Below are 27,247 nucleotides of genomic sequence, written 5' to 3' on the forward strand. Positions count from 1 at the left end.
GCACAGATGGTGGTGAGTCTGAAAGAAACCAAGTCAGGAACCTCTTCTTTGGACTTGAGATCCTAGATGGGAGCAGGCTCTGATGGCAGTGTCTAAGTGACTTAAGACTCCTTTCATCCACTGTATTAGTCCATTTTCATGCTGCTGATAAAGACATACTCGAGACTGGGTAATTTATGAAGGAAAGAGGTTTCATTGACTCACAGTTCCACACAGCTGGGGAGGCCTCACAATCGTGGCGGAAGAACAAGGGACGTCTTACACAGTGGCAGGCAAGAGAAAGAATGAGAACCAAGGGAAAGGGGTTTTCCCTTATAAAACCATCAGATCTCATGAGACTTATTCACTACCATGAGAACAGTATGGGGGGAACCTGCCCCCATGATTCAGTTAACTCCCACTGGGTCCCTCCCACAACATGTAGGAATTATGGGAGCTACAATTCAAGATGAGATTTGGGTGGGGACACAGCCAGACCATATTATCCACCGAGTTGATCATTCACTTAGTCGCCAGACACAGGACTAGTGTTCCAGCAGGCAGCATTGCAGATTGAAGCTCGGCTCTTGCATTGACTGTTGAGTGAGGGATACAGACAAGCAGAGGATTATTAAGTGGTGTGATTAGTGCCAGAATAGTGGTAGTGCTTTGAGAGCACACGGGAAGGGCATTTTACACAACTAGGGAGAGAAGGTGCATCAAAGAAGACTTCCTGGAGGAGGTGAGATTTAAAGGATGAATAAGTAGGAGTGAAGGAGTCTGAAGGGTAAACTTAGTGGGAGGGAGGGAGGGAGCAGCATGAGCACTGGAGACCAGCAGCGAACACAAGCATGATCACTCAAGGACCTGCTGGGAGCTCAGATTCAAGTGAAGGCAGTGTGAGAACTATAAAAATGGCTGCACAGGCCAGGCGCGGTGGCTCATGCCAGTAATCCCAGCACTTTGGGAGGCTGAGGCGGGCGGATCACCTGAGGTCAGGAGTTCAAGACCAGCCTAGCTAACGCGGTGAAACCCCATCTCTACTAAAAGTACAAAAATTAGCTGAGCATGGTGGCGTGTGTCTGTAATCCCAGCTACTCGGGAGGCTGAGACAGGAGAATCGCCTGAACCTGGGAGGCGGAGGATTCAGTGAACCGAAATCATGTCATTGCACTCCAGCCTGGGCAACAAGAGCAAGACTCCATCAAAAAAAAAAGAAAGAAAGAAAAGAAAAAGAGAAAGAGAAAGAAAGAAAAGAAAGAAAGAGCTGCACAAGTTAATTTTTGCATTATTTTATTTTTTTTCACTGGGAAATTGATAATGACAATAAGAGTATGAGCTCTCTGGTAATCTGAATCACTCTTTTAATAGACACATGACCTCAGATAAGTCACCTAAATGCTGTGAGCCTCAGGTTTACCATCTGAGAAATGGGTACATGACACTATTGCCATGGGGTTTTATGGACAATTGAAGGCCAAAAAAGAAGGACTTGGCACCAGGAACGCAGTGTGCCTTGGAATGAGTTTCTTCACAGACCCCAATGCCTGACCTGTGTGATCATAATCCACTGTTCCACACATAGGCTTCAGGTTTTATTAGCAACTCGGGTAAAAAGACCTAGCAGAGAAGGGAACCTGTAGAGTCTCTGAGAAATCTGTCTGTAAAGCATGTGAGGGGATGTCACATTTGCTGTAGGTCAAACAATCCCAAGTATCCCCACCAATTCAGAAATTCAGGGTAGGAAGAAGAGGCCATTTGGTTTACCTTGCTGCCAAAATAAAAATAAAAATAAATACATCTAATCAGGGATGCAATCCTTCATCAAGTAGCCAAGATGTGAGGGGCAGAGCCCCATTTCAGAGCCACTGGTTGGGCTACTTGCTCTAGGACAAGACAGTTTGATTCGCAAGAGAACAGGCTCCCCCAGTGCTATGGAATGACAGTAGCTAATTGGCCACAGCCACTTGTCTCTCATAGTGTGGGCATCTCTCCCTGGAACTTGTAAATTCTTTATGTAGTGCGGTAAGCATTTGGTATGCGTTGGTTATTATGAGTTGATTGATTGACATAGGGATAGAGGTTAGAATTCTATACCTTAGCATTTCTCTGCCTTTTCCTCAGCAACCCAGCCCCTCAAGAATATCCAAGAAATGGCAGGGTGCAGTAGCTTATGCCTGTAATCCTAGCACTTTTGGAGGCAGAGGCACAAGGATTGTTTGAGCCCAGAAGTTCAAGGTTGAAGTGAGCTATGATGGATCCACTATACTCCAGCCTGTGTGATGGAGTGAAACCCAGTCCCTAAAATTAAATTAAATTAAATTAAATTAAATTTATAAAAGAATATCCAAGAAACCCCAGGACTCTCCCAGAACATAGTTGGATAATCAGAGCTATTCTCTACCATATTATCCAGAATCCTTCCACAGTATCCCTAATAGGCTTGCATCTGGCTTCTGCTGGAATCCTCCCACAGACAGGGAGCTCACCACCTTCCAAGGCAGCTTACCTTGCCATTGGAAAGCTCCAGGTGCTAAACTGTTCTACCTCATGTTGGGCTGAAGTGTTCCCCTCTGTAAATAACCCACTGATCTGAGCCCTGTCCTCTGGAGTCTAGGTTTTGTTGGGTTTTTTTGTTGTTGTTCTGTTTTTTTAATGAAACATAAGGAAATAAGGATCCTTCCACCTCCCTAGTACCTGACAGCCCAGAAGATAGCATAGAAAGTTTCCATTCAGTTTGCTATTTAGAAACATACAATGCTCCCTAAGTATCGTATTTGTAGGGTGATGCTTTATCATCAAGAAGGTCTTGCTCCACCTAAGGGAATTTCCAACTAAAGGAACCTCATCTTTTTAAATGCAAAAACCATTAAATTAGATGGGTTTTAACCAATGTGGACAGGAAACTTGCTGCTAAATTGTATGCCCTTCCTTTAGTAAGCAAACACTAAACTCAGTTTAGTATTAAACTGAGTTTACAGTATTTGATGACTACGGTTGCATTGAAAAGGCTGGAGGAGGTTGGGGGGGCGGGGGGCGGCCAGAGGAAGAAAGACACTGTTTAACCTGGCAGGAAATGGCCCCAGACTATTCACTGCTTATTCTGTGGATTCCTTTCTGACAGCTGTCACTTTGTGCTTATCAGCTTCAGAACAACCCTTTCTGGGCTCGCCTCCTTGTTTCTTCTTTCCAAGGCAGCCAACGCTCCCTTCCCCCCACACAAAAAAAAACCCACAAAGGTATTTAATTTAGAAAGACTGATGGTAAAAGAATGATCTGTTGTTATGTTAAAAGCTAGATTATGAAACATACCAAACATCCACCAACTACAAAAGAAATAACACTGGATACCAATGAATTTTTGAATGTATATGGAATTGTAAGTCAACAGCCAGTGTCTCCATCCCCTGCCCACAGCAGACATCACTAATTGATGACTGCATTATTCACCTATGCCCAACTTCTTTATCCTCCTCAAAACAGCACTCTGAGTAATCAGTATTGGTCTCCTAGCCTCCTAGTGATAGCAGGGAACCAAAGCCTGCTGGATATCCCTACGATAGGTATTAGTCATTCTGGTCTCTCCTGCATGAGCACAGCTCTTTGTGCTGTTCTAAGACCTTTCTCTGCTTGCTTCTAGCTTTTGGGAATTGGAAATTTTCTGCAGGGAAAGAAAGGGAAAGGGAAATACAACTTTAATCTTCACCACAAAGGAAGGGAGTCATTATGAGTCACATCTCACAGACAAGGAAAGGAAGGCTTCAAAGAAATGATTTACTTGTTCAAGGCCACACAACTCCTAAGTGCTGGGGCCAAGATTAGAAACCAGGTCTACCTAACTCTAAAGCCACAAGACAAGGAAGTGCTTCCCAAATGGATGTTGCTATGTATGTCATATTAATGTAATAGTAAGTTACATTATTACATATATCCAGGTTATTCCACAATTCTCCTAGTTGTTATATGGATACGGTTTTCTTACTCTTTCACTAACCCTTCCAGGTGCTTCCTGTTATCTCCTTTTTTATTATTTATTTGTTTTATTTTATTATTATTATTATTATTATTATTATTATTTTTGAGACAGTCTCGCTCTGTCACCCAGGCTAGAGTACAGTGGCACAATCTCGGCTCACTGCAACCTCCGCCTCCCGGGTTCAAGCAATTCTCTGCCTCAGCCTCCTGAGTAGCTGGGATTACAGGCGCCTGCCACCATGCCTGGCTAATTTTTGTATTTTTAATAGAGATGGGGTTTCACCATCTTGGCCAGGCTGGTCTTGAACTCCTAACCTCGTGATCCACCCGCCTCGGCCTCCCAAAGTGCTGGGATTACAGGCGTGAGCCACTGCTGTTATCTCCATTTTATGCAGAAGGAAATAGAAGCTCAGAGAGGTGAATTCATAGAACAGGTTGGTGGCAGAGCTGAAGCCGGTATCAAGCCCTGATTCATAGTTGAGTGGTCTCTCTATGACTATTTAAAATGCACCTCTATCTAAAATTGCAATGCCTGTCCCATACCCCAGCACTGCCTCTCTCCAGGGCTTCTTCATTTTTCTCCATAGTACTTATCACTAATATATTCATGACTTATTTATTTTTGTTGATTATGTCTCTACCCACTAGAATGTAAGCTCTGTGACTACAGGGCTTTTTATCTGTTTTATTCATCAGTACATCTTCATTAAAGAGTGCCTGGCACCAGATCCATGCTCAATAAATCTTGTCGAACAAATGAACTATAACAAGTCCTTTTCTTGAAGCATTTGTGGTGTGCCAGAAACATCCCTCCACTTGGACTCAGGAAATTTGGCCCAGGCTGGGCATAGTGGCTCCTACCTGTAATCCTAGCACTTTGAGAGGCTGAGGCAGGAAGATCACTTGAGCCCCAGGAGTTTTAGACCAACCCAGGCACCATAGTGAGACCTCGTCTCTATGAAAAATAAGCAAACCACACATGCCTGTGGTCCTAGCTACTCAGGAGGTTGTGGTGGGAGGATCACTTGAGCCTGGGAGGTCAAGGCTTCAGTGAGTCGAGACGGCACCACCACACTCTAGCCTGAGCGACAGAACAAGACCCTGTGGCCCTAGACCAGATCTATGACTTTAGGCATAACTCTAGCCTTACATGAACCTCGGTTTTCCCATCTGTAAAATGATCAGTAAATGCACCCACACCAGGCTATTTGAGGAGAGTTAAAGGGGTTAAAGTATTCAAAGTGCTGCACCATCTAGGCAGTTACTGTTACGAGTATTTTCCAGAAAGCTTGTCTTGGATACCCGCTCTCTCAACTGCTGTGAGATCACTGCCTCACCTCTGAAATGAAGAAGGCTTCCAAGCTTAACTCTCTCATGCTATGAAGGTGACAGGCCACTTCCAAGGCCACGTTCTCTGACACTAAGCCCACTAAGAGGAAGAAACAACAGCATCACCTCAACTAGAAGTTAAAAATAAGACACATATAAACAGATTCTATAACATTTTATGGCATCACCCCGCAAGGCAATGCCAAGAAACAGATGGCTCTGTGGAAACAGCTGTATCTCAGAAAAACCCCGGAGAAAGCCCAGAATGCATTCCTGCTCTCACATGCGAGTCACATGTCGCCAACTCTTCAGTCACGCAGCAGGCAACAGAGCCCAGGATGGACAGACCCAAAACCCTAAGACAAGCTAGGATGCTCAAGGCCAGTCTCCAAGGACCCTCCAGGAATGTGTTAAGCTCCAGAGAGAGGGGGTGAAGGGAAGAGGAGCTGTGGGATCAAGAGACTCAGTAGCTACAAGTCTGGGCCACGGTTTCCCCTTGTGGCCTGGCTGCCTTGATCCTATTCAGCTGCAACTTACACAGAGCCCTGCTTCACCCCTCTAGGCACTGGTTGTCATCTCTCTGCACTTGCCAGGTGTTCGGCCCTCCCTTGTCTATAAAGCAGCTCCCTCCGTTCCTCTCCTTTCTACCAGATCTCCCTTTCTCAAGTAGCATCTCTTACTTATACAGTAGATAAGAAGGCAGCTCTGGAATGAGGCTGCCTCATGTGAAATCCCAGCTGGACAGCCAGCTGTGGGATTCCAGGTGATCTGCTTAAACACCCTGCACCTCAGTTTTCTCATCTGTAAGATGGAAATCAGTTATTCCTATCTGATAGACTTAAGAGGAATCGATAAGGTAAGACAGGGCCAGGAGCTTAGAACAATGTGGCAGATGGCAAAGGTCCCCCAAAATTAAGGTCTGTGTTATGATTGCACCGTGTTTGTAATTAGTGACTCGCTTCATTGCCTCTCCTCCTAGACCATAGGAATAATACAAGTGCAGAAGCAGGAGCTCATTCCCCATTCCTAGCACAAGACTTGGCATGAAATAAGAGTCTATGAATTGTATATGGTGTGTGAATTAATACTGATAACTGGGAGGGAGGAGACCAAGCCTTTTTCTTATCTCCTCCAAGTCGAGGTCAGGGCTGGGCAGACCCTCTCTGAACCTTCACTCAACAGTCCTGAATGCAGCCCCCTACCTCCCTGCAAAAGAATGAAAATGGACTCATAGTTTGGTTTCCTTAGTAAAAGATGCTTTGGGTTCCTGGAACTTGTTGATTAATACACACAGCAGGCAACGAGGGAGGTCGTGAGCTTTTTCTGCCTGTCTGTGTGGCTTAATAAGATGTAACTGCTTTGTGGAAACCACAGGGACAAGCTCTGGGTTAGGTTTCAGGAGGCCAGAGTTGGAGCCCCAGCTTCTCTGAGCACCTTGGGCCCTCATCTGTCAACTGAGGGCCCTAAGGGCAGCCTTGCCTGTCTCATGCAAGCATTGGGGAGGAGGAAAAATGAAATAGTGGATATGAAGCCACCAAAAAGTGAAAGCAAGTTGAAAGTGCAAAGCAACATGCTTGAGTGGTAATTTCCCCATCAGTGATTTCACCCATTGCCCCAAGACATCAGAAGGAGGGGTGTCACAGGAAGAAAGAAACGGGGCCTCCCAGACTCCTTAATTGGTCCATCATACTATGCCTCCATCACTTACAGGCTACAAGCGTTCAAATATGCCTGTTAGTTAAGGTAGCACAAGCAGCTGTAATGTGGCTCAACCTGCTGGAAGTTGATTACTTGCAGAAAGTCCAAATGAGTGTTCATGATTGGCAGGTAGCTTTTCTGCAGGTTGAAGGACCCAGGCTCCTTTTGTCTTGTGGCTCTGCCCTCCACAGAACCCCAGCCTGCTCTACAGGATTCTCTTGCTCTAGCTGTCAGCCAAGAAAAGAAGGTGAATAAAGTTTGTGCCTGAGCAAGGCTTCAGAGTGGTGCCTATACTAGCCAGAGCCTTTCCAGACTCCAGTGGCCAGAGCTCTATCACAGAGTTATTCTTAACTGCAAGGAGGCTGGAGATACAGCCTAGCTCTGTGCCCAGGAAGAGAGGAGAACATGGATATTGGTGAGCACAGGATGTTTCTGCCACCACGTGAAATACATGTATTGAGTCCTCTGCAGTCACAAAATTGTTTAGTGTTAGAACCGGAAAGAAGCCCAGAGGCTGACCAACTAGGCATTGTAGTGACTTGGTTACCTGCAAGAATTCAGAGGAAACACAGCTGGGTTTGAATCTCAGCTACTCTGTTCGTGCATTGTATAACCTTAAGCAATGGCTAAACCTTTCAGATGATGGATGTCTTCTTCTACTAAAGAGGACTAAGAGTGGTTCCTAATCTATAGAGTTGATGTGAGTCTTACATGAGAAAGAACCTGCAAAGCTCTCCCCACTTGACCTGACCCAGTGAGTGCATGATCCTTGAGAGTCACTTTAGGAAGCCCAAACCCTTTGTCTTACTAATTCAGAGACATGACTTGCTCAAGGTGACATAGAAAATGAGTGTCAGAGATATCAGGTCTCGCTTTTCAGTTATCCCCATAATCTCACTCCTTAGTTTGCGCAACCGTGAACAGAAGTCTCTAAGGCCAGAGCGCAGGATGCACTTGTACCCCCTCTGAATCCTCAGGCATAACCAGCCATCATTTCCAGCAGCTCGAAAGGTCAGTCTAGGCCACTGTCCTTAAAGATGAGGAGAAATAAATGCAAACTGCCTAACGGGCCATTTTCCCTTGAGTCCAAATCTGCCTCTGCCTCAGCTGGCTGCCCAAAGAAGCAATTTAGCAAATGCATTTTATCTGAGGAGAAATCTGTCTTTTGTTTCTGTGCCTCCCTTGTCAGGAGCCCTCTGTTCCCTGTGGCAGTGGCCGGAGAGCAGGGTACGGTAGCATTCAGACCCTGTTAATGAAATACTCCCTCCGGCTCCATGGCTCTCCAGAGAAATTACCCAAACCCTGGGTGAAAAGGAGGCAGGTTTTGTTCTTGATTTTTTTTGTTGTTTGTTTTTTGGGGGGTTTGTTTGTTTTTGGTTTTTTATTTTTTTTGTTTTTGTTTTGCTTGTTTGTTTGTTTGTTTGTTTGTTTTTGAGATGGAGTCTTGGTCTGTCGCCCAGACTGGAGTGCAGTGGCACGATCTCAGCTCACTGCAACCTCCACTTCCTGCGTTCAAGCTGTTCTCCTGCTTCAGCTCCCGAGTAGCCTCCCACCACCACACCCAGCTAACTTCTGTATTTTTAGTAGAGACTGGGGTTCCCCATGTTGGCCAGGCTGGTCTCGAACTCCCGACCTCAGGTGATCCACCCGCCTTGGCTTCCCAAAGTATTGGGATTACAGGCGTGAGCCACCGTATCTGGCCAAGGAGGCAGTTTCTAAACTGCTAGAGTCTCCCCATTGAGATAACATTAGCCACGCAGTCAGGAATAAGCAAGCCTAAATTAGAATTTGAAAAGGTACATAATATAATCATTACCACATTGCTTAGGTTTGGGCAGCACTTTACAGTTCACAAAGCACTTTTACGTGCATTAGCTCATTTGAGAAAATTGCAGGGAATTAGTTAACTACAGAAAAGTTTAAGAAGCCAGTAAAATTCATCTGTGAATCCACCACTCAGAAAATCTTTGTTAACATTATAATGTGTTCCCTTCTGTTTTTGAGTGGGCTTTTCTTTTTCCTTTCGTCCTTTGCCTGCATTGGGACCACAGTTTTTTATGGCCTGCTTCGTTCACGGAACATTGTGTCTTCTACCATCTCATTTGATTCTCACCTCCATCCCCTGGGAAGAAGTAATTGTGTAGTGAAATGTCCCTGGTTTGAGGTCCGAAGACTGGATTCCCATCCTGGACTTCTTCTCGCTCAGTGAAGCAGATTACTGAAAGCTCCTGAACCTTAGTTTCCTCCTTTGTACAACAGATATGTGTGTTGAAGGATTAAATTGATGAAGCAATGCACCTGAAAACGTTTAGCATTGCGCCAGTCACATAGTAGGTACCCGGTTAGTATTAGCTGGATCAAGGTGCAAAGCACCATGTAGAGGAGAAATGAACATGCACGTTCAAGGATGGCATCTGGTTGACCCAGAGTCCTATGGACAGGTATGTCTGACAGCATACCTGACTTTCTTCTTTCCTGTTTTTGTTTTTGTTTTGTTGTTGTTGTTGTTGTTTGAGACAGAGCCTCACTCGACATGTCACCCAGGCTAGAGTGCAATGGTGTGATCTCGGCTCACTGCAAGCATCCCCTCCCAGGTTCAAACGATTCTCCTGCCTCAGCCTCCCAAGTAGCTGGGACTACAGGCGCACGCCACCGCACCCAGCTAATTTTTTGTATTTTTAGTAGAGACGGGGTTTCACTGTGTTAGCCAGAATGGTCTCAATCTCCTGACCTCATGATCCGCCTTCCTTGGCCTCCCAAAGTGCTGGGATTACAGGCGTGAGCCACGGTGCCCGGCCACCTGACTTTTTTTCTACAATACCCACTGTGGTTGGTAAATGACAATATTCCCTAGATAATATCCTTTAAACACTGCAGCAAGGGCTGCAGGTGAGCTTGGGATGTGGATGCCACTGAATCCCATTACTGGTACCATGAAGTTCAGAGCTGGAGGTGGCCTCTTCCCCAGGACTGCCCTAGTCAATCCCACTAGGGCAGGGTGTACTTTGGAAGTCCCGGGAGCGCCTCCGTTGACCGGTACTCCTTCTCCTAACATGCAGGGGCTGAGCACATCCAACAGAGGCTTGCTGAACATCCAAGATGGACCACATCAGCCACACAGTCAGCAATAAGCAAGCCTAGATTAGGATTTGAAAAGCACATGATGTAATCATAACCACATTGCTTAAGTTTCTGCAGCACTTTAGAGTTTACAAAACACTTTACATGCATTAGCTTATTTGAGAAAAATGCAGGGAATTAATTAACTACAGAAAAATATAAAGAAGCCAATAAAATTCATCTGTGAATCCACCACTCAGAAAATCTTTGTTAACATTGGATATAGAACCTGGATATTGCTAGGTGCGGATGGTTCAGAAATGAAGGGCATACAGCTCCTGCTGTTAGGAACTCACCATATGGATGCTTTTTAGAAAGTGGTTCCTGGAGTCATTTACCTGGGAATGTCTTTTTCCCCAACTCAAGGGTATGTACCTGTGTGTGCATATAAAGAGAAGGAGAGGCCAGACGCAGTAGCTCATGCCTGTAATCCCAGCACTTTGGGAGGCCGAGGCAGGTGGATCACCTGAGGTCAGGAGTTCAAGACCAGCCTGGCCAACATGGTGAAACTCTGTCTCTACTAAAAATACAAAAATTAGCTGGGCGTGGTGGTGTGCACCTGTAATCCCAGCTACTAGGGAGGCTAAGGCAGGAGAATCACTTGAACCTGGGAGGCAGAGGTTGCAGTGAGCCGAGATTGTGCCACAGCACTCCAACCTGGGCGACAGAACGAGACTCCATCTCAATCAATCTACCAGTCAGTCAATAAAGGGGATGAGAAACCCCCATACACGCATGTGTCTCTCATTCTGCACTCACTAATGCCCATTTTCACATGATGAGGACCAGGTACTTGTCTGAAGCCTCATCAAAGAAGGACCCATTTCTCCATACACATTTGCCTACCCACGCTCACACCCACACATCCACACACATTTCCACTGTCTTCTTCATTGAACTGGAAGCCATTCATTCTTCTGAACATATTAAAACAGAAACCAAAACCAAAGAAAAAAAAAAAGCCAACCCTGCTCTTGCACAGAATTTTGTAGATGTTTAGTCTCCAGTGGAGGATCATTTCTTGTGCTCCTCTGCAGTGTGGGTGAGGGAGTTTAGGAGCATAGCAGTTGGTACGTTTTCTCCCGGGAGGCAACATTATGGTTTATAGGCATATTTTGGACCGTCAGGGAGAAAGCCAGGGGGACTGTCTCTAATATTCATGAATCAGAAGAGCCACCCTGGCTCATCCAGCCTCTGCCATCCCTGCCCACCAGGCCTTTGCCATACAGTCTCCTTCAGGTGAGGTTTGAGGACAAAAAGTGTCCACGTAGGTCTCTTCAGGGGCCCAGGTGTTTCCCTTTCCTGTGATAATCGCTATGATAATAGGTGACATCTGTTGAATGTTTTCTTCAACTGCTGTTGTCTCTATATGCAGCATCTTTCAGAATCCTTCTATAACCCTCTGGGGTAGTGAGTATTGTCGTCCTCATTTTACAGCTGAGGTCCCTGAAGCTCAGAAAGGTTAGGTCACCCACCCACTTACCTGAGCTGATCCAGGCAGGAGTGGGTTAGAACCAGTAACCTCAGCCACTGCGCTGCATCTGCGTCTTCACACAAGGCCAAGCAGGCATCTTTCCTGAAGCAGCAGCGTGGTGGTGGAGGGGCACAGACCCAGGTTTGACACCTCCACCCTTCTCAACTGTCGGATGAGGCTGCCAGTGACTCACCGGGGCCTCTGGGGAGGAGAGGAAATCACCTATACCCAGCACCTTACGTGGAGCTTGGCACATGCTTGTTTGCTCTCCAAAAGCGTTTCAGCCGTCACTGACCCTTGGATGCAAATATTGAAGCAAATCATGGGCTGAAGAATGGGCTTATTGATCACCTTCTGTGCATATAATTAGAGGACACAAAAGGAAAATTGAAAGGATAGTCTTAACTTCACAGTGATTACAGGTTTTTTGTATACAGCAAATATTTTTCAGGCATGCAACACATGATATTGAGCACCTGTCACAAGCCAGGCACGGTGCTCAGGACAATGGTAAAGTGTCACAGTCTCACCGGGAAAGTTGCCCTTAAATAATTTCTGTTCAAGTTGACAAGTGCTTTAATGGGGTTACGAAGTGAGTGCTCTTGGAGTGCAGAGAAGAAACGGATCGCTTCTACCCAGCAGGATCTGCAGAGGTCTCATAGAGCAGGTGCCATCTGGGCTGAATCTTGAAAGGTAAATGGAAGGTTTTTCAGGTAGAGGAGAGTGGAGTGAAGTGAGGGAGGGCGTTCCCGAGAGGGAAGAGCATGGCACGGAACAAAGTCACGGAGGTGTGAGGGAAAGGCAGGTTTCGGGAGCACAGAGACTAGTGATGAGGCCACAGAGTGTGGGGGTGAAGGGTCAGAGAGAGCAGCCCATAATTGTCAACAAGGAAATCTGGATTTAATCATACAGGTCAGAAGGAAGCAGTGGGGTCATAGATCTTAGATGGAATGAGAATTTCAGCGTCCTTGTCTTATATTAAACTGTTGGCATGGTGAGAATCTTCAAATAGGCAAGGACAGCAAATTGACTTGAAAAGCTGAATATCCCTAATTGCATCCTTTTAACAGTTAAAAATTTTAGAGATAGCTGAGCGTCTCACAGATCATTGGATCTCAGCCAGTTTCCCAAGCTGCATTTGGAAATATGCAAGTACATTTGGAGCTCCACGGGGCTGTCTGGAGAATGCTATAAGCATTTGGTGGGCAGGAGCTCGGGAGTTTGATTGTCCTTCAATATGTGGGACAGGTCCCCATAATAAAAAAGTGCTCCCCACAAAATACCAATAGCACTGTCAGTATCTATTGCTCAAAACCAGTAAGACCTCAGTGGCCTTCAAGAAGAAGTATTTATTGGCCGGGCGTGGTGGCTCATGCCTGTAATCTCAGCACTTTGGGAGGGTTGGGTGGGTGGACTGCCTGAGGTCAGAAGTTCAAGACCAGCCTGGCCAACATGGTGAAGCCCTGTCTCTACTAAAAATACAGAAAGTAGCCGGATGTGGTGGTGAGCGCCTGTGATCCCAGCTACTCAGGAGGCTGAAGCCACAGAATTACTTGAACACAGGATGCAGAGGTTGCAGTGAGCTGAGATCGTGTCACTGTACTCCAACCTGAGCAAGAGAGCTAGGCTCTGTCTCAAAAAAAAATAAGTAGTTATTTATTGAGGCAGCTGGGCTGGGCTGGCTTGCATGACTTGGGCAGTTGGGGAGGAGCTGCTCTGCTCCAGATGTCTCATCTTCCAGCAAGCTAGCCTCGGCATCTTCTCATGGCAATGGTAGGGGTGCAAGAAACACTTTCTCTTGAGGTCTTAGCCCCAAGACTGGGACAATATTACTTCCCCTGCTTTTTGTTAGCAAAAGTATGTCATGATTCTAGCCCTTATTCAAGGCTAGAGAAATAAACTGTGCCTCTTTAGTGCACTGCAAAGGGCAAGGATATCTGGGGTGGCAGGGAGTGGGGGAGAGAGAAGGAATTGGAGCAATTAATGCCATCATCTTCCAGAGCACACATCTTGAGAAATAACGCCATCAAGTAATCTGTCAAGGCAATGGTCCTAACAGGTACAAAGCTATACAGAAGCAAGTTAATATATTTTCTTGTCGACTGCTACACTGTTGATTTGGTGATTTAAAAAAGTACACCTTCTTGGAAAAACATTCTATGATATTCAGCTAGGCTGGTAACCCTTGCCATGTAAACTTTTGTCTGTATTCTATCGTGTAATAGACAAGGCTGATTTAACAGAAAAAAAAAAAAAAATGGAACCAGCCCTCCTGTGACCTTTGGCAAATTATCATTTTTTAAAAGTTGATTGTTATGGAAATACAGATTGCCTCCAACAAGTCCTCCTGTTCTTTTTTTTTTTTTTTTTTTGAGACGGAGTCTCGCTCTGTCGCCCAGGCTGGCATGCCGTGTCACGATCTTGGCTCACTGCAACCTCTGCCCCCTGGGTTCAAGAAGTTCTCTGCCTCAGCCTCCCGAGTAGCTGGGATTAGAGGTGTCCACCACCATGTCTGGCTATTTTTTTGTATTTTTAGTAGAGACAGAGTGTCACCATCTTGGCCAAGTTGGTCTTGAACTCCTGACCTCGTGATCCGCCTGCCTCGACCTCCCAAAGTGTTGAGATTACAGGCGTGAGCCACCGCGCCTGGCCAAGTCCTCCCATTCTAAGTGCACAGTTTGTTGAATTTTCACGAAAGTGCACATCCATGTACCCATCGCTGCAGTCATGGTAGAATGGGTTTCTGTCATTCCCAATCCTCTCTTGTCTCTTCCCAGGCCCCTCACTCCCCTACCCCACATGCCCTGGTCCAATTTTTGTCACTGTGGATTAGGTTTTTGCTAAGTTGTGTCACTTTTTAATTTCAGTTCTTCATCTGTAAAACATACATCATACCTGCCTGGTAGGGGTTCACATGAGACCATGTCTGTTGGGCAGCTGCAGATTTGCACATCTGTGTATCTGCCACTGCATATCTGAAATGTTATCTCCTTAGCTCCCTGTCAGCAGGTGTGCCTGCTCTTTTCACAAGTTGGTGAAGGAAGAGAGAAGTACAGCTAGTTAAACAACTTCTACAAGCAGATTAATGAAGTAAGACTTTCAGAGAGTTCAAAGAAAGAGAAGAGAAAAAAGTACAAGTGCCAAGATTCTGATTAAACTTAGGTGAAATGAAAGGAAAAGAGTTTCTGTTTTGTTAATGTGCTAGTTTTGTTTTGTTTTGTTTTTTTCCGAGACCTAGAACAAAGATTGAAATCAGTAGCTCTACGGAGAGAAAAGCATCAGGTCATACAGAGGTCCTTGTCAGTTTTGAGCATTTTCTTCTTTGGGCGTTTTCCTGTGTTATTTTTATTTATTTTATTATTATGATGTTTTTTTTTTTTTTTGAGATGGAGTCTCACTCTGTCACCCAGGCTGGAGGGCAGTGGTGCGATCTCGGCTCACTGCAACCTCTGCCTCCCGGGTTCAAGAGATTCTCCTGCCTCAGCCTCCTGAGTAGGTAGGATTACAGGCATACGCCACCATGCCCGGCTAATTTTTGTATTTTTTGTGGAGACAGGGTTTCTCCACATTGGCCAGGGTGGTCTCGAACTCCTGACCTCAGGTGATCCGCCCGCCTTGGCCTCCCAAAGTGCTTGGATTACAGGAATGAGCCACCGTGCCCAGCCCGTTTTCCCGCGTTATTTGAAATTCTTATGCTGAGTTGTCTAGGGAAACATTTCTCATTTGTTTCTAAGGAGTTTATGGTTGGTTATATGTTTTTCAGTGAGCACCACCTTTGTGCTTAGCTAAGAGGGGACTCATGTCTCAGGTGTCAAAGGCATCCTCTTTTTTTTTGTTTTTTTCTTTGTTTGTTTTTGTTTTGAAACAGGGTTTTGCTCTGTAGCCTAGGCTGGAGTGCAGTGGTGCCATCTCAGCTCACTGCAGCCTCCATGTCCCGGGCTCAGGTGATTCTCCCCCTCAGCCTCCTGACAGCCACACACCTCCATGCCCGGCGAATTTTTCTATTTTCAGTAGAGACGGGGTTTTGCCTTGTTGCCCAGGTTGGTCTGGAACTCTCAGGCTCAAGCGATCTGCTCGCCTCAGCCTCCCAAAGTGCTGACATTACAGGTGTGAGCCACCACAGCCGGTCCCCAGGCATCTGATTTTTACCATCACCTTTTTGAAATTAGATTAAGTCGCAGAGGGAAATAAAAGTGGTGATCCCTTCCATGTACGTCTGACCCATCAACAACGTCCTGATGGGTAATAAACTCAGGGGAGGGCAGGGCTCAAGGGGCAAGCTCATGGGCCCCCTCAGACCTCTTTTTCACGTACCCAAGCCCTCTCTCCTACCCTGCAGCTCCAGAAGCAGCTGTCTGAGCTGGACGAGGACGACCTGTGTTATGAGTTCCGGCGAGAGCGCTTCACTGTCCACCGCACCCACCTGTACTTCCTGCACTACGAGTATGAGCCTGCGGCAGACAGCACGGATGTCACCCTGGTTGCTCAGCTGTCCATGGACAGGTATGGCAGACGGCCCCACCCACCCCAGTCTCCTCACCGTGGCTCTTTGCATGGAGGATAGAGAATGGAGAAGGGTGTGCTCACTTCTGCAGTGCATATGCTAAAATTGGAGGATGGAACAGGAAGAGGTGGTGCACAGGCTTAGAATATTGAAGCCTGGGCCGGGCGCGGTGGCTCACACCTGTAATCCCAGCACTTTGGGACCCCCAGGCAGGCGGATCACAAGGTCAGGAATTCGAGACCAGCCTGGCCAACATGGTGAAACCCCGTCTCTACTAAAAATACAAAAATTAGCTGGGCATGGTGGTGTGTGCTTGTAATCCCAGCTACTGGGGAGGCTGAGGCAGGAGAATGGCTTGAACCCAAGAGGCAGAGGTTGCAGTGAGCCAAGATCGTGCCACTGCACTCCAGCCTGGGTGACAGAGCAAGACTCTGTCTTAAAAAAAAAGGAAAAAAAGAGAGTACTGATAAGGGTGAGCTGTGTCACATCCCTACCACCTCCCCAGCACCGAAAACCAAGGGCTCTTATGTTATCGTTGTCTGCAGATAGATGAAAGGATCGATTCTTAAGAAGTAGAGCCCTACTCGAATTACCTCAGGAAGAGGGAGAGTGGGGAGACTGGAGCCACAGTTGCGGCTGGAAAGCAACGCTGTTTCTTTTCCTTCTATGTGTATTGATGAAACAAACATCCATCAAGCATTTCCAGGCAGTACTGACATGAGCCCCGCCCTGATGTAGCTTACAGGCCAACGCACTGCTTCTCAACCTTCTCCAGGGAGATTGAATCACCTCGGGAGTTGTATAACACATTCACCTCCAGGCTCCCTTGCAGAGCAGTTAAGTAAGGACCTTTGTAGGATAGAGCCCTTGGCATTGTTTTGTTTTAAGCTTATAACGTGTAGCCAGGGCTGAGAATATGGAGCTAGTCACATAAACAGCAATACACACCTCCTGGGTTCACGCCATTCTTCTGCCTCAGCCTCCCGAGCAGCTGGGACTACAGGCACCCGCCACCATGCCCAGCTAATTTTTTGTATTTTTAGTAGAGACGGGGTTTCACCATATTGGCCTAGATAGTCTCGATCTCCTGACCTCGTGATGCTCCCACCTCAGCCTCCCAAAGTGCTTGGATTACAAGTGTAAGCCACCACACCTGTCCTAATTTATGTATTTTTAAAAGCATCTCTGGCTGCCAAGAAGTGAGTGGATTTGAAGCCCCAAGGTCACTCAGCCAAGGCTACATGGCTTTTCTATATCTGGCCATTCCAGGTGCCCCTTCCCACCTTGTCTGACTGGCTTCCGCTTCAATTTACACATGGCCCATGGTGGCTGCCCTTGCCCCAACTCCCTCTCGTGTCATCCCCCCTCAGTTCCTACAATTAGGAAGGAAGTTTGATTCCTCATTCTGTCTTTTGAGCCACATCAGAGATGCCTATCCAGCCTATGGGTGAGATTCCATGGGATTGTTCCAAGGATTAAATGAGCTAATGCCTGTACGGTGCCAAGAACAGTGCCTGGCACATAATAAGTGTTCCATAAATGCCAGGTGTTATTAGTCATGAATGACTGAAGAATGGACAAACTGATGAAAGAACAAACACCTGGACACAAAACCATTTTCATAAAGGCACCTGAGAGCTCCAGGAAGTGAGAGGAACCTGGCGCTGGAGGCAACGTGGAATGATTCATGTTGAGGGTGGCTCAGGGAAGTGGATTCCTTGCTCTGTGAGTCCTGCCACATGCAAGCAGATGACCACATGCATAATTCAATGGCTTCAGGGGCTGGCGGTCTCTTGGGGATTCACAGGCTCCAAAAGAACTTGGAGAAAGGCCACTGGGACTCCTGTGCACAGAGAACTTGCAGATCCTAGCAGGTAACAGGTAAAGGCAGCATGGGACAAAAGAGCAAGGGACAAGCATGGAGGCTCTAGTACCAGGTCCATGCTTGACCTGCTGTGAGGGCCCTAGCGAGCCCTGTCCCTTCTTGGGGCCACAGTTTTCTCATCTCCATATCCACGTGATCATTCAGCAAATATGGCTCACCATTCTGCACCAAGCACTTAAGGGGGAGGTGAATATGTGTTGAAAGACCTATCCTTGTCTTTAAGGAGTATGCAGCCTGTGTGGGGCTCAGGCACCCCATTCGTTTTCTGTTGTTAGGTGACAAAGTACCACACATTGAGCAGCTTAAAAAGTACACCTTTGTTACCTTGTGGCCACTATGGGTCAGGAATCTGGAAGATGTTAGCAGGGCCTTCTGCCCAGGGTCTCAGGACTGAAATCTCAAGGGATTATCCAGGGCTGGGATGTCATCTGGGGATTGGCATACACATCCAAGCTCATTTGGGTTGGAACAGAATTCAGTTCCAGGATGGAGGCCCCATTTCCTTGCTGGCTGTTGATGGGTGTCCCCCTCAGCTCCTCGAAGCCACTCTCAGTTCCTAGCCATGCAGCCCCCTCCCTGCAGGGCAGCCCACTTCTTCAAGGCCAGCAGGAGAATCTCTCTGGCCCATGACCCCGGAGTCTTCTATAACATCACATGATCACAATGTGATATTCACAAGCCCTGCCCACCCCCAGAGGACGGTTACACAGGGCATGTCCACCAGCGGGGCGGGAATCTGGGGGGCCCTCATAGAACTCTGCCTACCACTGACAGGTAAACAGGTCTACAGTAGAATGTTGAGTTCTGAGTGTCGTGCAGGAGGTGCACCGATGCTATGAGAGCCCACAGAGATGGAGAAAGGAAGAGGCAGGGAATGTGTCCGAGGGGAGGCAGCACCTGAATTGAGTTGGAGGCTGGGTAAACTGACAGTAGAAGGCACAGAAGGAGAGAAGGAGGGCTCCCTGAGGTAGAGTGTGCATCATGTTCACGGGACAGAGAGGAAGTCAGGCCCAGTGGGGAACACAATAGTGAGGTATGGTTAGGGCTTAGGGTGTAGGAGGGAGGAAGAGGAGATCAAATACACATGGCCAGGTAGGCAAGGGCTGGATCACAGAGGGCCTCAGGGAAACCAGGGGAGGTGGCCAGCCCTTCCAGCTCAAATCTGGCATCCTGTGTGGGGCTCCATAGGGACACCCAACTAGTGTCCCAGAGTCATCCCTAAAATTCTCAAGTCCCTTTGGCTTCTCACTCAGATTTCAGTTGGGACACCCAGGCTCCCCACCACTAAGCAGCCACATCAGGAAGCCACCTCACCACACAAGTCCCTCTTTTCACATGTGTGTTTCCTTCTCCTCCATGGCATTTATAGTAAAAAGAAAATCGAATACTCCATATCAGTGCTGAATGATGGTCTAGACTGGGCTCTTTTGACTGCACCTGGCCCCTCCCGTGAGTTACCTGAAACTCAGGTACTATAATCCGTGCAAGTGAGGGGGTTTCACTTAAAGCCAGGTGCCCGTCTCTCCAACCATCACGGGCTCTCGGTTGCATTCAGGCCTCCTGATAATGCATCCAGATTATCAGCAAAATATTCTGAGTCAAGATTAGTGGCCAGTGGCTATCAAAGAAATCTGATATACTTTCTAATGAAAGTAAAGAGTGGCATAAGAGTGAATGACACTTGGTCCCTGGAGTCAGGCACTGTGGGTTCTTTGTTGCCCTGTCACTTTGTTTTTAGACAAGTCGCTTAACTTTTTTTTTTTTTTTTTTTTTTTTGAGACAGAGTCTTGCTATGTCTCCAGGCCAGAGTGCAGTGATGCAATCTTGGCTCACTGCAGCCTCCACCTTCTGGGTTCAAGCGATTCTTCTGCCTCAGCCTCCCAATAGCTGGGACTACAGGTGCTCACCACCACGCCCAGCTAACTTTGTATTTTTAGTAGAGACAGGGTTTCACCATATTGGCCAGCGTGGTCTCAATCTCTTGACTTCGTGATCTGCCCGCCTCGGCCTCCCAGAGTGCATCACTTAACTTCTTTAAGCCTCAGTTTCTTCATCTGTGATCTGAAAGTGATAATTATATCATTATTCTCATCCCTAAGGTTGTTACAAAGATCAAATGAGAGAAGGCATGCCAGTGCTTAGTCCTGACATACATTCAGAGGCTCCCAGAATGACACCAGTACTGTTGACCAGAATCTTAATATTTGTGATATTGGGTAAAGCACTAGACGGAAGGACAGATAGCTCCGGGTTCAAATCCCACCAACTCATTCAATCCTCAGCTTGTGTTCTGGGCAAGTCACTTAACATCTTTGGGTTTCCATTTCCTCCTTCTATAAAAGAGGGATAAAATTACTTGCCTCGTAGGGTCTTGTTTAGGAGCAAATAAGAGATCCTCTATAAAAGCCCTGAGCACATATTTGACATCCAGTGAATACTGGCTAGATCTGAAACATCCTTACGAAGGCATGTGCACATGATAGTTATTTAGGAGAGATAAAGTGATGTAGTAGAAAAGAAAAAAAAAAAAGCAAGACTTGGATTCAAAGTACACTTGTGTCACTTCCTAGCTGTGTAAGTTTGAGCAACTTACTTAGCCTTTTTGAGCCTCACTTTACTCATCTATGAGATGGTGATAATGTCAGATTCACTGATTATTGTCTGCTCAAACCCATCCTTCTGTATACACTAGTTAGCAAGAAGAGAATACAGGCAAAACTGAGTGCCTCCTTCTATTGCCGGTGGGATCCATCCTTCTGGCCTGGGCTGCAGACACAATCCATTTAAAAGAAAGTCCGGGGCCGGGCGCGGTGGCTCACGCCTGTGATCCCAGCACTTTGGGAGGCCAAGGTGGGCGGATCACAAGGTCAGGAGATGGAGACCATCCTGGCTAACACAGTGAAAACCCATCTCTACTAAAAATACAAAAAATTAGCCAGGCGTGGTGGCGGGCACCTGTAGTCCCAGCTACACAGGAAGCTGAGGCAGGAGAATGGTGTGAACCCGGGCAGCGGAGCTTGCAGTGAGCCGAGATCGTGCCACTGCACTCCAGCCTGGGCGACAAAGCAAGACTCACTCTCAAAAAAAAAAAAGTCCGGGCCCCACTCACATCTGCAGCAAACACCAACTATAGCGGTGTTCCCTTCAAAGCATGGACAGCTCAAGCATAGCAGACATACAATACCCACTCCTGTATTGTGACATGTATCACCATCAGGACAGTATCTCAAGAGAACCCAAGGGATTCCAAGCCCTAATGAGAGGTGCTTAGTAGGCCGCAATTAAAAATTATAAAGCGGCACTGCAGGCTGATGAAGAATGGTAGAAATTCCTGCAGCCACTTGCACTCTGTCAACACCTCCGATTATGATGCAGCATGCTGACTGGTGCCTGCTAGATTGATTTTTAATTTAAGAAGCATTTCAGATGTGTTTGTAAACCTTCGAGTCAGAAGTAGGCCCTACGTGAATGCCACAACAAATTAGGAGAGCCGGCCTTCGCACTCCTGTACCCAGCTCCCTCTGGAATTCCGTTCAGAAAGAATGAACGTTGCAACCATGGCCGTGAAGCCAGGAGATCTGCTTCTCCTTCAGCAGCTCAGCACCCTTCCCGCCCGTCCCAGCAGAAGACACCAATGGCAAAGGGACAGAGGGTGCTGATCACAAGGGGGTCACCTATCTTCTGACACCTGGCCAGGGAGAGCCTAGTTCTTTAGTGTGTTTTTGACAAAGATGTTAAGTGTTGACTACAGTTGCAGGTCCTCATGGGGATGACAGGTCACTTCTCTGCTCCCTGTGAGTAAAGGAGAGAGAATGGGCTGGGCTCACAGAGCCCCACTCTTTAGAACAGCGTTGCTTCAAGCCTGCTGCTGGGACCAGCAACACGGCATTGCATGGGAGCTTGTCAGAAATACAGATTCTCAAGCCCCACCCCAGACCTGAACCAGAATCTTGTAAACAAGCTTACATTCGAAAGCATTGACCGTTCTAGAGAGTGAAAGGTAATTTTTTCTCCATGTAACAGGCAGAGTGATGTTTTAAAAATGTAAATCAGGTCACGTCATTAAAACCCTCAGATGACTTCTTGTTACATATGGAACAGTGTCCCACCTGCCTGCTGTGGTCTTCAAGGCCCATCCAGCCTGGCATCTGTACAACCCCTGACACCTTCATCTCACCCCTGCCCCTCACTGTCCTGTGCTGCACCCACACTGGTCCTGTTTCTTCCTGCTGGAACATGCTGAGCCCATTGTTACCCCGAGGGCCATCCCCTCTTCTTGGAAAGCTTTCCCCCCAGACTTTTCACAACACCAGATCCTTCTCATTATCTGCTGTATCAAAATGCCAAAAATTATTTGATATATAAACAATGGAAATGTATGTATCACAGTGCTGGAGGCTGGAAGTCTGAGATCAAGGCTTCGGTCAATTTGGTGTCTGGTGAGGGTGCACTTCCTGGCTCACAGAGAGTGCCTCATTACTGTGTCCTCACATGGTGGAAGGAGCCAGCTAGCTCCCTGGGCCTCTTAAAAGGGCATGAAGTCTGGGTGCGGTGGCTCATACCTGTAATCCCAGCACTTTGGGAGGCCAAGACAGGCGGATCAACTGAGGTTAGGAGTTCAAGACCAGCCTGGCCAACATGGAGACACCCCGTCTCTACCAAAAATATAAAAATTTGCCAGGCGTAGTGATGCACGCCTGTAGTCCCAGCTACTCGGGAGGCTGAGACAGGAAAATCATTTGAACCTGGGAGGTGGAGCTTGCAGTGAGCCGGGATCGCACCACTGCACTCCACCCTGGGCAACAGAGTGAGACTCAGTCTCAAAAACAAAAAATGGGCACGAATCTCATTCAAGAGCGTTCCACCCTCATGACCTAATCACCCCCCTAATGAAACCTCTGGTTTGTCAATTGTCTTTTTCCCCCCTAGAATAAAAGCTCCTGAAATAAAGGCGCCTAGGACCCTTGCCTGTGTAGTATACCTGATGCATTGGAAATAACAAATATTTCTTAGGTGAAGACACGTTTCAGAGGCAGAAATAGAACCTAAGGAGGAAATTACAGCTATTATATACCAAGTACCTGCTGTATGTCTAGCTTTGCACCAGACACTTTGTGTCATTATCTCATTTAATCCTCAAATCCAACTAGATGTTAACTGCTTCACAAACTGCCCTGAGTCTTAGCAGCTTAGTACAAGAACTGGAATGAGCTTGTGATTGTTTGGATTGGTAGTGTGGGCTAGACTCTGCTGGGCTCATTCGTGTGTCTGCCATAAGCTAGGTAGCTTTTTGGGGGGTTGTCTGGCTCTCAGCAGGGACCATGGGAGCACCAGGGCAAGGTGGTGTAGGGCTAGTTCACATGGCAGCAGGCACAAGCCCATTATCTCACCTCTGCGCATGTCACACTTGCTAACGTCCCATGGACCAAAGCAAGTCATGTGGCCAGAATTCACATGGGAGATTATTTCCAGAGGGTATGGATAGAGGGAGAGGGATGATTGATAGCTATTTTGTAATCTACCGAAGGCATTATTATCCCCAAAATACACGTGTGGAAATTGAAGCTCAAAGAGCTGTCACTTGCCCAGGAATACTGACACAGCTCAGAGGACAAATCCAGGCCTGTCTGACCCCAAAACCTACAGTTGCAAGCTGTGTGATATGCTACGCAGCCTGCCTCACGGGCAGTGCACCAGATTAGAATGGTCCGCCTTGGTGGGTGTGAGTTCCCCATCCCAGCAGACACTGAGTGATCACTGCCTGGGCTGCTTAGTCCCACTGATGCTCTAGAATTCCTTCCAGCCCTGGTCTTCTGGGTTTCTGACTTGCCCATCTCCCTACCTCTTCCTTTATGACTACAGAGATTGCGTGAGGCTTCCAGCTGTAATGGGACTCTCTGGAATAGCCCCCGCCTGTTTCTAGATCTGCCAGACATTTCTGAGCCTTTGCCCACCCCTCCCTAGATGAAGCAGTGGTGGTCTCCATGGGGAAGTGGGAACCAGCATGGGACAGAGACAGGCCTTCTGGGTTTAGGGTGAGCTCTTCCATGGACTCATCCAGCAAAAGAAAGCCTGGCCACAGAGCTTGGCATCAGCTAGAACTGCACGGGGACGACCCTTAGGGAACACATGAGGGGAGAGAACCTGGGAGGTGGAGGTTGCAGTGAGCTGAGATTGCACCACTGCCTCCAGCCTGGGCAACAGAATGAGACTCAGTCTCAAAAAAAAAGGAAAAGAAAAAGGGCACAAATCTCATTCGTGAGAGTTCCACCCTCATGACTTAATCACCTCCCTAATGAAACCTCTGGTTTGTCAACTGTCTTTTTTCCCCACTAGAATAAAAGCTGCTGAAATGCAGGTGCCCAGGCCCCTTGTCTGTATAGTATATCTGATGCATTGGAAATAGCAAATATGTATTAGGTGAAGACATGCTTGAGAGGCAGAAATAGAACCTAAGGAGAGGGCCGAGGGGATTGTGGAACTTTGAGACATACCAAGAGGGACTGAGGAGGGGAAGGAGTGGGGAGGCATTGACACTGGGAGAAGAACACGCTCTTACTTGGGGAAACATGCAATGAAGCAAAGATATTTGGGAACTTTGTTCTCAGCCTAACCCTAATCCATATTAAATAATGACCTGGACCCGGGCTTTGGGGTGAGGTAGACCCGAATGTGAATCTGTGTCCTTCACTTTGTAACTGCGTGACTTGAAAGAAGTTATTTCACCCCCTTAAGCTTCCTTGCCTGTAAGATGGTGATGACAATCTCCGTGTTATAGTTACTATGAGAATTAAATGTGATAGCCACAGTGTGGCAAAGACATGACAAGCAGCAGGTAAAGGGGGAGATGGATGAGATCATGATCACACTTTAAATATTACCATCATTATTAGAAACCTCAGTTTGTCACAGTTGTTCAGGTCCTGGCAGAAAAGTTGGTTCTAAGGGACTAAAGATTGGAGGGATTGGGGCTGGGGGGCATAGAAGCAGCCGTGCGTTGTGTCACCATTCCGTCTCGCTTGTGGAGGTTCCACAGAACAACATCCAGCTGTGTTATCTATAAAGCTCAACTTACTTTTCACGTGCACAGCACCTTTCTTCTGAGAACCTTGAGTATTTTTTCTCTATTCTTTTTTTTTTTTTTTTTTTTGAGACAGAGTCTCACTCTGGAGTGCAATGGTGCGATCTCAGCTCACTGCAACCTCCACCCCCCGGGTTCAAGCGATTCTTCTGCCTCAGCCTCGCAAGTAGCTGGGACTACAGGCGTTCACTACCACGCCTGGCTAATATTTTTGTATTTTTAGTAGAGTTGGGGTTTCACCATGCGGTCAGGCTGGTTTTGAATTCCTGACCTCAATGATACGCCCGCCTTGGCCTCCCAAAGTGCTGGGATTACAGGCATGAGCCACCGCTCCTGCCCTCTCTGTTCTTACCCTAAACTCTTGGCTGAGCTTAGGAGAGGGACTGTGGCAGGTCATGGGGCAGGGGAGGGGTTCCTTTCTTGGAAAGCTGAGACACAGAGGCAAAAACCAAGCCAGTGGGAGAATCCTGAGAAGTGGTGCTCTCTTCATGCCCAGCCAAACCTCCCTCCTCCCACCCACTTCCTTCAGCAGGTCTCATGTCTACATGCTAGAAATCATTCTTGCCTTTTGCTCTCCAATTCTCAGAGGATTTGGAGAATCCAAATGGCCCTCTCGTGAAGCGCAGAGTCCCCCACATTTGCAGAAGGTGAAACAAGTGCAGGAGGCATAATTCAAAATTCCAGATCCTCAGAGCCCAGGAGAGGGCAAGCCCTCATAGCAGAAGCCTAGCACAAAGGTCAGTGCAGTTGGGTGTCATGGAGAATGCAGTGCCTTTTTAAGAAATGGCTCTGGTCGGCCGGGCGCGGTGGCTCACACCTGTAATCCCAGCACTCTGGGAGGCCGAGGCGGGCAAATCACAAGGTCAGGAGATCGGGACCATCCTGGCTAACAGGGCGAAACCCCATCTCTACTAAAAAATACAAAGAAAAAAATTAGCAGGGCGTGGTGGTGGACACCTGTAGTCCCAGCTACTTGGGAGGCTGAAGCAGGAGAATGACATGAACCCAGGAGGCGGAGCTTGCAGTGAGCTGAGATCACACCACTGCACTCCAGCCTGGGTGACAGAGCAAGACTCCGTCTCAAAAAAAAAAAAAAAAAAAAAAATGGCTCTGGTCAATTTGGTTAGCAAGCATTCTAATGGATGAGAAATGGAGAGCATTTTGCACTGGTTGAATATCTTATTCCTCCCTATTGAACGAGGAAGCAAATCTGGGCAGTGCCAATTCACAGAATTACTGAGAGGAAACTCTGGAAGTCATCAAAAAGGCCATTGAAACGAGATAGGTGTGCCCATTTCCTTTTGTTTAGAAGCATGGAAATGCATGGAACCGATTTCCTGGTAATCGTCCGAATAAAGTGGGCATTCTGACCAGGAGACTGCTGATGACGTACCTCTTGCTGGGTAAGGAAAAACAAGTCAAGTAGGCTTTTGCTGTTTCTTAGCCATAGATTTTATGCAACAGACACTTCTAACACCTTTGAAAGAAAATATCTTCATAGATTTATCTTCAGACGTTTTTGCAGCACCCTCTCTGTTGCAAACCCCCACACACACACCTTTTTTTTTTTTTTTTTTTTTTATCTGTGGGCTCTTGTTTATCCCCCTCTCCCTGGCTCAGCATCTCTGAGGTAGCCTTGCAAAGTTGGCTGGCGCCCTGGGGTAGTAAGGGCTCTGAAGACAAGTGATGCAGACAGCATCACCCCAGGTAGACTTTTGTTTCCAACATTCACATCGTTTTATATTCCCTTTTTTAATGTTATTTTTTTCTCCCTAACTCCAAGGTCCCATCAGGGTACCTGTCTACACATGTCTGGCCTCTAAGTGTAAGAGGCAGAGCTGACTGAATATACGGCACCTCCGTTCCTCCATCAGGAAAATGGGGAGAGTGACAACTGGTGCTCGAGGTGATTGAGAGAATTCTGGGAAGCTCCTGGCACTTTGCAGCACATCTGTAATTACAGTTGTAGCTCTCGTGTTTACTGTTTATTTTACCTTTCCTTGTAACTTAGTGGCCTCTAAGTTTGTCTAAGTCCTCTCCGGCTGGTCACTGCCTTAGGAGATCAGCAGAGCTGTTTTATACCTTTGCGGAGAGAGAAGTGTAGGACTTTGGGGCTGGAAGGGAATCTTCAGATCATTTAATATACTCACCACCTGGCTTTGAAACGAGGCGTCTGAGGCTTATAGTGGGATATGACTTGAT

At 47.1% G+C, this 27,247-nt stretch overlaps 1 protein-coding gene across 2 annotated transcripts in view; it reads left to right on the forward strand.

Moving 5' to 3' along the window:
- LARGE1 (LARGE xylosyl- and glucuronyltransferase 1) overlaps nucleotides 1-27,247 on the forward strand; it is a 645,394-nt gene that overhangs the window by 591,740 nt on the left and 26,407 nt on the right. For both annotated transcript variants that reach the window (XM_030815681.1, XM_030815680.1), the window contains exon 11: nucleotides 15,915-16,078. In XM_030815681.1, the coding sequence (XP_030671541.1) occupies nucleotides 15,915-16,078 (164 nt within the window). The remainder of the gene's footprint in view (nucleotides 1-15,914; nucleotides 16,079-27,247) is intronic.

The sequence above is a fragment of the Nomascus leucogenys genome, chromosome 7b (genome assembly GCF_006542625.1).
Source record: "Nomascus leucogenys isolate Asia chromosome 7b, Asia_NLE_v1, whole genome shotgun sequence".
Taxonomy (NCBI): Eukaryota; Metazoa; Chordata; class Mammalia; order Primates; family Hylobatidae; genus Nomascus; species Nomascus leucogenys.